Below are 13,795 nucleotides of genomic sequence, written 5' to 3' on the forward strand. Positions count from 1 at the left end.
CACATAGTGAATAATAAAGACGTGTTAAGACCACAAATGGGGATATATATATATATATATATATATACACACATACACACACACACACACACCTCTATAAACACATGTAAAATTAAATCAGTCCTGCCATAAATAAAGCCTTTTTCTTTAATAATATCATGATTACTACCTTTGTTTTTGTGCTGAGGAGGGATTAAACTATACAAAATTTTAGAGTCCAACATGTCTTTGATTGGGCTGACAGGAAAGGCTGAGCAATCTGGGAAATGAATCCCTCCCTCTCTCCCGCAATCATCAGGATCCAGGCCCCCAGATGGTCTGGGCAGTGCTCTTTGTTCAGAGACCTCATTTCTCGTGGCCTAGGACAAGGAAGGAACGCAGCTGGTGCTCCGTGCCTAGGAGTGCCCCTCTGTTTATCTGGCATCCAAGTGGCTGCTGACACCCCATTCCAAGCCTTCCAAGCCTACCAAGCCCCGAAGGACCTTCCAAGTCGGCAGAAAGGACTCCTTGGACCCCTCTGACCAGGACCAGCAGCCCTCCCTTGTCAAACCTGTAGAGCCAGGCAGGGTGGCCATGCCCTTGAATTCCCTCCACATGCAGGGCACTAGCAGCTTTGTTTCACCCCAGGCCCTGATCATGGGGCCCACAGAGAGGGGTCCCAGGCAGAGGGATAGTTTGGAAAGGGTCGGCATGGATGAGATGGCCTGTGGAGCGAGATAGAGAAAGAGTGTGCAAGGGACCCAAAATGGAGGAAAAATAAACAGGCGTCCTTGATCACGGGCCCCTGGAACTACTGGCCTGACCCCACGTGTGGGCTGTTCTGCATGGTGGAGAGGACAGGCCTCTGGGCTCAAGTTCTTGCTCTGTCACTTCTTAGTGGTACAGTCCTGGATGAATCTCTTAAACTCCCTGAGCCTCAGTTTCTTTGCCTATAAAGTGGGAATAATAATATCTACCTCAATGAATTTTTGTGAGGCCCAATAAGAAGCAATCCTTGAACCCAGTCTAGATCGGGTCCCCTGTTGTCACTCCTGTGATACCATGCATTCAATACAGGGCTATAGTTCAAGTTGCTCTACCACTTATTAACTCTGGAAAAGTCAGTAAAGTTTGCCATGCCTCAGTTTCTTCCTCTGTAAAACAGAGATAATTATAGAGCTTATATAATTATGTGAGAGTACTAAAGTTAAATGAGTTGGCATATGTAAAGTGCCGGGAGCAGCGTCTGCTACATAGTAAACTGAACATAAGTGATGGTTATTATTATTATTCTTTGAAACTGAATTCTTGACATTTGACATGTCTTTTACACTAGACTATAATTTATTCATCCTTACAGATATGTACTGAGCACCCATCATGTTTGGATGCTGCTCCAAATGCCAGAACACAGTGATAACACAGACAAGGCCTCTGCTCTCGTGAAGCTTAGTCTAGTGGGGGAGGCAGAAAACCAAAAAGAGAATGCCAAGTCTAACGAGTGCTATGGGAAGAATAAAAGAGGGTGAGGTGAAAGAACATGTGGTCAGGAAGGTTTCTCTTGGGCCTCAGGAGCATCGAGGAGCCAGTTGTGTAAAGATCTGGGGCAAGAGGGTTCTAGGCAGACAGAACGCAAGTGCCAAGGCCTTGAGGCAGGAATGGGCTTGGCACATCTGAGGACTAGCAGGGTCTGTGTGGCAAGAAGGTAGATCATGTGGGGGCTTGGGGCCAGGGCAAGGGCTTAGGTTTTATTATAAAAGATGGGAAGTCAATTCAGCTGAGGTGGGGAATAGTGACATGATCTGGCTTATATTTTAAATAGATTCAAAATGACTGCGGGGTAGACAGTGGCTTAGAGTCAGTCTCCCCAAGCAGTCATTTTGGATCTATTTAGTACCCCCACTTCAGTACTACAGTAAGAGTGAGGTGGAGGTTATAAGCAAGGAGACAAATTAGGAGATACGATGAAAAATGACAGTGGCTTAGACTATCTAAGCTGCCCCTACTTTAGACAACGATGAAAAATGACAGTGGCTTAGACTATCTAAGCTGCCCCTACTTTAGACACCGTTCTCAAACAACTCTGCTCAGGAGGTACTAATATTATCATCCCGATTTTACAGATGTAGAAAGTATGGCATAGAGGCCAGGAGCAGTGGCTCATGCCTATCATCCTAGCACTTTGGGAGGCCAAGGTGGGAGGATCACTTGAGCCCAGGAGTTCGAGACCAGCCTAGGTAACATAACAAAATCCAGTCTCTACAAAAAATAGAAAAATTAGCTGGGAGTGGGGTGCACACCTTTAATCCCAGCTACTGGAAAGGCTGAGGCACAAGAATCACTTGAACCCAGGAGGCGGAGGTTGCAGTGAGCCGAGATTGCGCCACTACACTCTAGCCTGGGCAACAGAGCAAGACTGTCTCAAAAAAAGAAAAAGAAAAAAAAATATGTAATAGAGGGGTTAAATAACTTTCCCAAGGCACACAAATGTGGGGAGCTGAGGTGCAAACCCAAGTAGTCTGATCTACAGCCTGTGTGCTTAACCACCACACCACATTGCTTCCTAGACAAGTAAAAATTGCCCCAGGAACATGAAGGCAGAGACTCTATTTGTATTCTAGATAGCACTGGCCTGGCACAAAGTAAACCCTCAATAAATGTTTGTTGAATGAATGAATGAATGAATGAATGTGGAAATACTTTTGTAAATTGAGAAATGCTCATGTAGACATTCTTATTGCTAAGTCCTTCAACTAACAGAAATTCCATTGATCTCACATTTTTGTCTAATGCTTAACACATTTTCCTGGGAAAAAGAAAAGAACTGAGGCAGGACACTTATTAGAGGCAAACAGTAGTTTGACAAACCTGGCCTGGGACAGATTCAAGAGGTCTGGCTAAGAAAACTCCCGAGGTTGGCCTCTTGTCCATTAGAGCCTCCAGAACTTGGAGAAAGTTCCATTCTACCCAAGGAATCGTCTACCCATCCCCATCCTCTATCTTTCTATCTATTCTATTTAAATTGTCAGTTTACATGACACTTTCAAGCATTTTTCTCATGCAGATGGGAAAATATTTGAAATATGGGTGGCCTCAAGAGAAAGGCCTGATACAAATAATATAATACTTCTTACTTCTGAACGATGGTTGGATACACATATTCATGGCAAGAGAACAGCCTTTTGTCTTCCTGGCCCACTTACTGTCTTTGGAGTCATTTCTTTGGGTATGGCCTGGGCAGTCCCAGCAGGAAGGCTGTGTGGGCTTCTCCCCAGTGAAATCCAGAACCATGAGCCATTCTTGCCCTGTTTCACACGGTCAGGAGGGAGAAAGGACGCTGGCAGATGAAGGATGCCCAGAGCTGGAAGGGACCCCGGCCAAACCCTAACATTTTACAGTTAGCTGGATTCTGGTGCCCTTTCCACTGTATCCTGGGGGCTTTCTCACACTTTTGCAATGGAGTGAATCCCTTTTTAATGATCTCCCACTCCTTCCAAAAAGAACACTTATTTACTTACTTTACCTACAGTTAAGATGGGCTTACAGGCATTAATATTATTGTTCAGTTGGCTCTTCTGGAGGCATTCTGATTAGCCCCATTTTACAGGTGGGAAAACCAAGGCTCTTTAAAAAATGAGACAAGCTCTAAATTCCGGGAAACCCCAGGTCTCTAACCCCAAATTTGTGGGGCTCTTGCTGTGTGTCAGGGACTATTCGGTGCGTTACCTATATGAACGCCTGGGTGCAGGCATTATTATACCTATATTTTGGATGTGGAAACTGAGCTCAGGGTGGGTATTTGAGCACAGTCACAGAGCCAGAACTCAAATCTGGCTGTCACACAAGGCCATCCCTCTTCTGGAGTGCCACTTCTGGAATGCCCAGGTGGATCCCTGCCCTCCTCAGGGGGTGCGTGTGGGCGGAGGGAATGCTTTATTGGCCAGGCATACACAAGCCTTCACCTCTCCAGGACCAAGAAAGGCGGTCTTGCAGTCTCCCCAACTCCTTCGCGAACTTCTCGTAGGTGGTCAGGGCGCTCGGCGGCAGGACCACGGCCCAGCTTTGTCTCCCCCACCTGAGGAGCTTGCACCAGGCCGCGCCCCGCACCGCCCCACCTCCGCCCACAAGGCCGGCGACCACACGGTCACCTGCGCCCACGGCCGCCTCCATCTTACATTTGGGGATCATTATTTATTCCCCGACCTTACAACCACTTCATGAGCACCGTGCTCGCCCTACTCCACCCCTCCCACCCCGGCTCCCCTGCCCTCCGCATCCTCTTCCTCAACTGCTTGAGCCGGGATCCCAGGTGGGTGCAGGATTCAAACTGGAAGGTTTGGACATCGCAGTCCCAGTTCCCGGTCCCTCTGAGCCGGGGCTGAGGGGATTCCCCGTCATCTGGAAAAGCCCACGGGCTTCAGCAGGGCCAGGGCCACCGCCTCAACTGGAGAACCCGCCCGGGCCACACACACCTCTCGGGCAGCTCAGAGAAGTGGCGAGGGCAGCGCGGGGGCAGGGGGAGAGGCGTGCCCGCGTGTGCGCGTGAGTGTGCGCATGTGAGAGTGAGGGTGTGAGCATGAGTGTGTGTTGGGGGTGTATGCGCAGGCGCGCGTGCGTATTAAGATCCGGGGTGTAATTCCGCAAAGAAGGTCCAGGAGATCGGGCATCGCTAGTATGGACCGAGCTTTGTGTCCAAACAGGCAGTGCAAGGACTAACCCGCGAGGGCGGGGAGTGGGGTTCTCCCGGGAGGGGCAATGCGAGGAGCCGAGGCTGGGCACCGGGGGGGAGCGGGATTCCTATCCCGGACGGGACGCCTGGATGTGGGAAGCTCGGGACCTGGGATCCTGCCGGAGGCTCTGTGCGCCCCAGCCCAGGCCGGTCCGACGCGGGTGACACCCACACCCGAGGGATGCTCCACGCCAGGCACCGCGCACCGGCCGCGAGGTCGGGTTCCCGAAACGGCGCCCACAGCAGCGGGGAGAGGGGTGGCCTTTAGGGGGACGCCACACCTCCCGCCCCGACCCGGCTCCCCGGATCCTCCGGGCGCCTTGCCCGCCGCCCACCGGGCCCCACCCGGGAAGCGGAGCCCGCACCGCCCGGCCAGGGGCTTCCCCCGCGGAGCACGCGGGGCGCGGGTTACGCCCCCCCACTCGGTGCCCACCGCCGCCCACCGCGCGGGAGCTCGGGCGCAGGGACGCACCGCCGCGTCCACACTCCCGCCGGCTCCAGCGGTCCCTCCCCCAGGCACTCACAAAATTGTCGCCGCAGCCGTTGTCCGGACACAGCACATAGAAGGAGACGCCGGGGTCGGCGTAGAAATCCATCCTGCGCTCGGTCTCCTCGGTGGCGATGAGCTCGAAGGGCGTGTTGGAGCACCATTTCTCCGCAACGTCGGCCAGCTGCTGGAAATCCATCGCGGCCCCGCGCCCGCCTCCCGCCGCCGCCCGCCCTGCTGCTCCTCGGCGCCCTCCTCCCGGGCGGGCAGCGCGGCGCTCGGCTCGGCCTGCGCGGGCTCCTCCGGGGCCGGGCTGGGCCGGCTGGGACTGTTTACATGCGGTGCGGAGTGGGGCGGGCGGCGGCCGGGGACAGCGCGGCGCCGCGCCCGCGGCTCCTCCTCCGCCCCGCCTCCCCCCGCCCCCTTGCGGGCCTCCGTGGGGGTTGGCGCGGCCGGGCTGGGACGCGGGGCGGCAGGAGGGGCAGCTGGCACCCCCGCGGGCGCCCGGATTTTCCTGGGCGCTCCCGCCCCCCTTTATTTTTAAACAAACCCGGAGCATCCCGGGGCCCTGGCCATCGCGGGGCCGCCCCGAGCCGTGACGTCATGGGCCCCAGCCAATCACCGGAGCCTGAGACCGCGCCGCGGCCTGCGAGCCCGGTGACGTCACAGCGCGAGCCTGGCATCCGCAGCTCCGCGGGTTACCTGGCAGTGGTGCGAGCGCTCAATACCTGGTTAGCGTTTCTGTGGAGTTAGAAAGCTCAGGAAGCGTTTACCCAAATGCGATTTAAATGCAAGGGAGGCCACAGAACTGCAGATAACTTGGACCTTGTCTGGGGCTAGCAGTGGAGGAGCTGAGAAAATCTAGGGAAAAGGGAGTTTTTCTTTTTGCAGAAACCAAAGTTCTACGATTGATTTAAGGGAATGTGTCTTCTTAATGCATTTATCAGACACTAATATGAATGTTCACTTGCAAAGGAAGGGCGTGTGTGATTTTTTATTTGCGTTACGTAAAGCTGAATATTTCTTAGAAATGAGCCTCATAAGACTGGCTTCAGTATTATTCAGCTTGAATTCACATTGCATAACCTAAAAAGGTCAAGAGGATAAAGCACGTTTTAAAACAAGAGTGTGTGGCCCAACGATTGCACCTGTTGAGTGCTCACTGGCTGCCATATACTGGACAGGCATTACTGGATTGCAGAAAATGCACTAGGGTCCTCGCTCGCAGGACTTGAACACTACAAACACAGACACGTTATAAACATTCAGCCAGCTTTTTTCTTTAAAGTGTGTCTTCTGAACCAGGCACTGTGCACGAATTTACATTCCCACCAACACGTATATATGTTTCCTTTTCTTTGCACCCTCATCAACATCTGTTTTTTGAATTTTTAATCATAGCCATTTTGACTGGTGTGAGATTGTATCTCATTGTGGTTTTAATGTGCATTTCTCTGATAATTAGTGGATGTTGAGCATTTTTTCATATGTTCGTTGGCCGCTTGTATGCCTTTTTTGAGAAATATCTGTTCATGTCCTTTGCCTACTTTTTAATGGGGTTGTTTTTTTTCTTGTTGAGTTGTTTGAGTTCCTTGTAGATTCTGGATATTAGTCCTTTGTTAGATGCGTAGTTTGCAAATATTTTCTCGCATTCTGTAGGTTGTCTATTTACTCTGTTGATTATTTCTTTTACTGTGCAGAAGCCTTTTAGTTTAATTAAGGCCCATTTGTCTATTCTTGTTTTTGTTGCACTTGCTTTGGGGTTTTAGTCATAAATTATTTGCCTAGGCCAATGTTGCAAGGAACTGAATTCTGCCAACAACCTGAATGAGCTTGAAAAGCAGATTTTTTTCTCAAACTTGTCTTTTCCAGACAAGAACTGAGCCTGACTATTACCATGATTACAACCTTGGCAGAACCTGAGCGAGAATCCAGTGATGCCATGGCTGTGCTAGGACTTCCGACTTTCAGAACTGTGGGCTAATAAATGGGTGTTGTTTTAAGGGCTGTTTAAATTCTTCATGCAGCAGTAGAAAACGAATACACAGGACAATGAAGGAGACAGGCACATGAATATAAAAATGCAATATGCTGTTGTAAAGTTACAAAATGTTCCTTAAAAAAAAAAAAAAGTATGGGTGTCTCCAGATAGCACAAGCTTCCTTGCAGTTTTACCTGGCACCACCATTTAAAGCATAATATGTGTTCCAAAAATGAATTCCTTAAATTTGAGATGAAAATATGAAAAATACATTCCTTTTTTCCTTTTTCGGTGTTTCCATGTGTTTTAAAATGTATCAGTCAAATTTTCTCCAAGTGATGTGATCACAATTATGAAGTTATGTTTATTTAACAAATAGTTTTTGTCAGAAAATGAAAAGTTCTTATGAAAAATAGAATTTTGGGTACAAAGCAATTGGTCAATGAAATGGATACCGTTGGGTTTCCTTAGAAATGCATTGAGAGCAACAGCAAAAGCTTCAGAACTCCATGTCTGCGTTGATTCCTCCCTCTGCCATTTTAAGTTTTATGTACATCTGCAACTTCCTTCATTGCTTGAAGCTCAGTTTTCTTTTCTGAAAACAGGGATGACAGTGAGATAAAGTATACAAAGTCTTTATCCCAGAACCTAGCACACAGTAAGAACTCAGTAAATGCCATTATTACTCTTAATCTACTTCTTAGGGATGATGTGTAAGAAGATCAGCTAATGAATTTTTAAACTAAAATTCAGGAGTGATATGATTGGTAATACTGGTCACAGATGAACCTAAATCTCATTTTTTTTCCAAGTCTTTAGAGCAGGGTTTCTCAGCAGCAGCACTATTGATATTTGAAACCAAAAATTCTTTGTTGTTGGAGGCTGTCCTGCACATTGCAGGATTTTTAGCCACATTCCCTTGCCTCCACCCACTAGATGCCTGTAGCATCTCCCTCTACCCTCCCCTCTCTCCACTGTGAGAAGCAAAAATTCCTCCAGACATTGCCAAATGTCCCCTGAGTGCAAAATTGCCCCTACTTGAGAACCACAGATTTAGAGAGAAAAGTCTTGCAACAGTCGTGTTTTGGTCACTTTTACTAACTAATGGAAAGGGTGTGCACATAAAGCAGCTGAAATTCATCCTGGAAAGTTCATCTGCAGAAGTTGCTTGAAATTTTGTTTCCTTAGAACAACTGGTAAAGCCACCAGTTGCTTAACTAAGAAGATCATAAACCTTTGCCCTGCCTCCCTCCTGCTTGGGGAGAGTCCTGTGAGGCATCCCACGTTGTAGGGGTGTATTTAGGCCTCATGCACAGGGCAGTGGTCATTTCAGAACTCCAGCCAGGTATTTCGTGCAGCCAGTAGGTAAAGAAACACCAGCGGCTCCCATACCCCCTTTCTTGTGTTCCCATAGCCTTTGGCCATGGTTTGGAAGTAGAAAGAAAATTAAAACTTCTCCCCAGCCAGGCGTGGTGGCTTGCACCTGTAATCCCACCACTTTGGGGGGCCAAGGTGGGTGGATCACTGAACCCAGGAGTTCGAGACCAGCCTGGGCAACATGGTGAAAACCTGTCTCTACTAAAAATACAAAAATTAGCCAGGCATGGTGGCATATGCCTGTAGTCCCAGCTACTTGGGAGGCTGAGGTGGGAGAATCCCTTGAGCCCTGGAGGTTGAGGCTGCAGTAAGCCATGATCACACCACTGCCCTCCAGCCTAGGTGATAGAGGGAAACCCTATCTCAAAAAACAAAACAAACAAACAAAAAAACTCATCCCCACCAGTAGGCAGAGTTGTACAGTCTTCATTGTATTTAAGGAATGTTTTCTGTTCATTTATAGAAATCTGGACTTTGCTGTCTCTGAAAATATCACCATTTGCCTTTGGGAGATGTGTGTTGGCAAGAAGAGGAGACATATTCAAACCCCACTGGCTAGGACATCAGGAGCTCAGTATGGAATGCAAAGGCCACCCTAGACTGTCCTGCTAATGCTGACTCTTCTGCCCATTTCTGTTCTCAAGTTCTCCATGGCTCTTATTCTAGTGTAAGTTTGATGTTAACATATAATTTGACCTTTGATTCACTCCTATGTTGTAAGTCCGTGAAATTAGCCCTACTTTTTGATAAATCTGCTCCATCCACATAGCCTTGTGGTTATGCAGTAGGAGGAGGTAGGTAGAGAGGGAAGCGTAGCTGGTTCCACATTCACCCTTCACCTGAGCGCAAGGTCGTCTCATTGTATCAAGAGGGACTGTAGACCCCAGGTTCCAGGAGACGGTGGTCAGGAGAGAGGTGTTTGATTTGTCACAGTGGTGATGGGAGAGGTGAAAAGACAATAGGATCTGGAGAAGTAACTCCCAGGAGAGCAACACAGGAAGGATGAGAGCTGTCTTCTCCCTGCACTGTGCTCCAGAACAGTGAGCCTAGGCAGTGGGGTGGGGAGGATAAGCAGAGGGCAGACATGAGTTAAGCCTGCGCCAAAGTTTATGTGTCACTGCAACTAGAGTCTGAAAGAAAATCAAGTTGGAAGATCAGCAAAAGTTGAAGATCTATGTAAATGAGTCATTGTGATTTACCCCAAATGCCCAGTAAAGCTCTGGAAAAGGATTTCCTTCAGCCCTCCTACTCTGGGACTAGGAAAATTCATTCTAAATTTTGTTTCTGAATCTTCCAACCTTCGTTTTTACAAAATTATTTCTTTTTTGGACACTCCTCTGAAAGGTTTGGATGTAGAATTTGAGCGAGTTAGGGGTTACATTTTGGCTACAATTGCCTTCAAAACATGCCTAGCTGATCACATTCACCTGGTAAACATTTTCCTTTTATATATGTCAAAGAAACAGAAATACTTATGATTTAGTTTTTAGCTTCTTTATTCATTTGAACACCTCAATATTCTGTCTTCTTCAATGATTCCCCCTTGCCCGTATTTTCAGCTGGAACAGCTTCTTATTTTCCCTATTTCTGAACACTTTCAGGGGCTTCCTTCAGTGAAGCCCAACACACAAAACGTCCCTTTCAGCAAAATCCCAGCGGTGGTGCTAAGGGACTAACACAGACTTTAAGGTCACAAAACCATTGTTGTAACATTTTTCTCTGTTACTTTTCTGATAATGATGACAGTTCTGTCTCTATCATATTTGTTGAAACTTACTAGGACCCAGTGATACTAGCTCATCCTCTAGAGAGAGGTCCCAAGAGCATTACACCAGATCTCCTACAAAGATGTAGGATTTCCTCTAGGAAAAGGTGTGTATCCAGGTAATTTACTAAGCCAGAAGCTGCTGTGATTCTATGGCAGCCTTATCTCTTATGACATGTCCATTTACTAAGATTTGGTGATCTGGATGATGGCACAGAGTGCTGTACTAAAGCCTGCCCCAGATGGTGGGTGTGCATGTCATCAGCTATGATAATGGGAAAGTGGCTGATGGAAAGAGCACAGCTCTGATATGTGACACAATGGAAACATTGGGGCGTTAGAAAGACTTCAAATTATGACTTTGCCACTAATTAATTGTGTGATCTTGGATAAGTTACTTAACTCCTGCAAACCCCAGTTTTCTCATCTGTAAAAATGGAATAAGGACATATGCCTTATGAACTTATAAGGATCTGAGAAAATAAATATGTGAGCGTGTGAGAGAGTGAGATGGGGGAGGGATGCAATGAATAAGCAAGTTTCTAAAAATGTGAGGAATTTGACTATATACCCAAAGTTCTTATAGCAGTGACCTTTGGTCTATAACGCATGTAGAGGTATTGACTTAATTCTAGATTTTGTTAAATCAGGTGTACATGTTGAAAATTTTAAGGTGTATCAATTAGAAATTGCATTCATCTGATAATAAAAATCTTGACTAAAGTGACTTGAACAAGATAAAGTTTCTCTTTGTTTCACATGAATGAGATCTGGAGGTGGGCAGTGCAGGACAGAATTGGCTGCTTCTTAATCATCAGGGTTTCAGCTCTTCTTTCTGCTTTACCGTCCTTAGTGTGTGGCTTCCATCCTCAGAGTTGCCTCATGGTCCATGATGGTTTCCGGAGTTCCATCTACACCCACATTCCAAGCAGGATAAAAGGGGGAAGGACAGAGGAACACAGGCTGTCATTACTCTTTTAGTCCCAACCAGCAACTTCCTGTTACATATTATTGTTTCCTTTGTATCAGTAGTTTTTCAGCAAGGTATATTTTCCAGAATCTTATTGCTAAGGAAGAAAAGGAGAATGACTATTGCAGGGTGCTATAGTTTGAATATTTGACTCTCCAAGCCTCATGTTGAAACTTCATCCCCAGTGGTGGAGGCAGGGCCTAGTGGGAGGTGTTTGGGTGGATCACACATGAATGGCTTGGGGCCATCCTTGCAGTATTGAGTGAATTCTCACTCTGTTCACTCCCGAGAGCTGGTTGTTAAAAAGAGACTGCCCCCTCCCCTACCTTCCTTCCTCTCTTGCCATGTGATCTCTCCACACAGGCTCCCCTTCTCTCTTCCACCTTGAGTGGAAGCAGCCTGAGGCCTGCACCAGGTGCAGATGCTGCTGCCATGCTTCCTGTACAGCCTGCAGAACAATGAGCCAAATAAACCTCTTCTCTTTATAAACTCCCCAGCCTCAGGTATTCTTTTATAGCAACATAAATGGACTAAGACACAGGGCATCTAACAGTCTCTGCCACAAAGGTAACCACTAAGTATTAGAAAAGGAATGAAAAATTCCAAACGAGGAGAAAGAAAAATGGGAAATAAAAAAAACTCCATCAATCCAGTAGGTAGCGAGAAAGGAATAAAAAGAAGCCAAGGTGGAATAAATAATTCCAATTAAGTGTAATCATAATCAATGTGAATATAGGAATCAACGTGTGACTTAACCCACAGATGAAAACATAGAGTGCCAGACAGAATAAACCAAACAGCCGGGCATAGTGGCTCACACCTATAATCCCAGCACTCTGGGAGGCCAAAGCAGGAGGATTTCTTGAGCTCAGGGTTTGAGACCGGGTTGGGCAACATAGTGAGACCTTGTCTCTACAAAAAAATAAAAAATTAGCTGGGCATGGTGGCCTGTGCCTATAATCCCAGCGACTTAGGAGGCTGAGGTGGGAGGATCGTTTGAGCCCAGGAGGTTGAGGCTGCAGTGAGCCATGATCATGCCACTGCACTCCAGCCTGGATGACAGAGCAAGACTTTGTCTCAAAATAAATAAATAAGTAAAAACAAAGCAAAACTCATCTATATGCTGTTTACAAGAGACACAATTTCTAATAGAGAAAGTATGAAAGCAAAGAAATGGGAAAATATACAATAGGCAAATAACTTTAAAGGATACTTTTTTTAAAAAAGGTAAAATCATGACACAAAAATATAGGATGAAACATCAAAGATTTTATTTAACTTCTTAATTAACTCATAAGGGAACCAGTAAGATGCTATATAGGAGAATTCAATGTACTACACTTTTATCATTGAATCAGGAATGCTGAAATGAATGTACAAATAGATGTAAAATTGGTTAATATCCCTGGGACAATAATCAATTGCTATTCACTGAAAACAATTTTTATTTCTATAGACAATAACTTTTTACATTCCTATAAGTGTTCTATATAGGAGCTCAAAGATCATGAAAGGCACATCATTTATAGAATCAGAAAACTTGGAAGGGGGTGCTCTAAAGCAAGGTATAGTTTTCCATTGAAGACACCAGTCCACCTTTTGGTCTATTTCAGTCTTTCACAATTTTTCCCTAGTGTCCCCTTTCCTTTCATGATCATAACAATTTCAAAGGGAGATTATTCTTTTTTTTTTTTTTCTTTTTTTTTTTTTTTATTATACTTTAGGGTTTTAGGGTACATGTGCACAATGTGCAGGTTTGTTACATATGTATCCATGTGCCATGTTGATTTCCTGCACCCATTAATTCGTCATTTAGCATTAGGTGTATCTCCTAATGCTGTCCCTCCCCCCTCCCCCTACCCCACAACAGTCCCCGGAGCATGATGTTCCCCTTCCTGTGTCCATGAGTTCTCATTGTTCAATTCCCACCTATGAGTGAGAACATGCGGTGTTTGGTTTTTTGTCCTTGCGATAGTTTACTGAGAATGATGTTTTCCAGTTTCATCCATGTCCCTACAAAGGACACGAACTCATCATTTTTTATGGCTGCATAATATTCCATGGTGTATATGTGCCACATTTTCTTAATCCAGTCTATCGTTGTTGGACATTTGGGTTGGTTCCAACTCTTTGCTATTGTGAATAGTGCCGCAATAAACATACGTGTGCATGTGTCTTTATAGCAGCATGATTTATAGTCCTTTGGGTATATACCCAGTAATGGGATGGCTGGGTCAAATGGTATTTCTAGTTCGAGATCCCTGAGGAATCGCCACACTGACTTCCACAATGGTTGAACTAGTTTACAGTCCCACCAACAGTGTAAAAGTGTTCCTATTTCTCCACATCCTCTCCAGCACCTGTTGTTTCCTGATTTTTTAATGATGGCCATTCTAACTGGTGTGAGATGGTATCTCACTGTGGTTTTGATTTGCATTTCTCTGATGGCCAGTGATGAGGAGCATTTCTTCATGTGTTTTTTGGCTGCATAAATGTCTTCTTTTGAG

The 13,795-nt window shown here is 46.4% G+C and overlaps 2 protein-coding genes across 3 annotated transcripts in view; both read right to left on the reverse strand.

The window, feature by feature from the left end:
• Window positions 1-5,782, reverse strand: part of MTURN (maturin, neural progenitor differentiation regulator homolog) — a 28,172-nt gene extending 22,390 nt beyond the window's left edge. Inside the window, exon 1 of one of the 2 annotated variants that reach the window (XM_055293534.2) lies at window positions 5,233-5,782. In XM_055293534.2, the coding sequence (XP_055149509.1) occupies window positions 5,233-5,754 (522 nt within the window). In that variant the 5' untranslated portion in view covers window positions 5,755-5,782. The remainder of the gene's footprint in view (window positions 1-5,232) is intronic. The other variant, XM_055293533.2, reaches the window with a different exon arrangement.
• Window positions 5,783-6,400: 618 nt separating this feature from the next.
• PLEKHA8 (pleckstrin homology domain containing A8) overlaps window positions 6,401-13,795 on the reverse strand; it is a 108,822-nt gene continuing 101,427 nt past the window's right edge. The window contains exon 14 of the mRNA XM_055293536.2: window positions 6,401-7,771. Coding sequence (XP_055149511.1) covers window positions 7,745-7,771 — 27 coding nt within the window. The 3' untranslated portion in view covers window positions 6,401-7,744. The remainder of the gene's footprint in view (window positions 7,772-13,795) is intronic.

This window comes from Symphalangus syndactylus, chromosome 9 (assembly GCF_028878055.3).
Source record: "Symphalangus syndactylus isolate Jambi chromosome 9, NHGRI_mSymSyn1-v2.1_pri, whole genome shotgun sequence".
NCBI lineage: Eukaryota > Metazoa > Chordata > Mammalia > Primates > Hylobatidae > Symphalangus > Symphalangus syndactylus.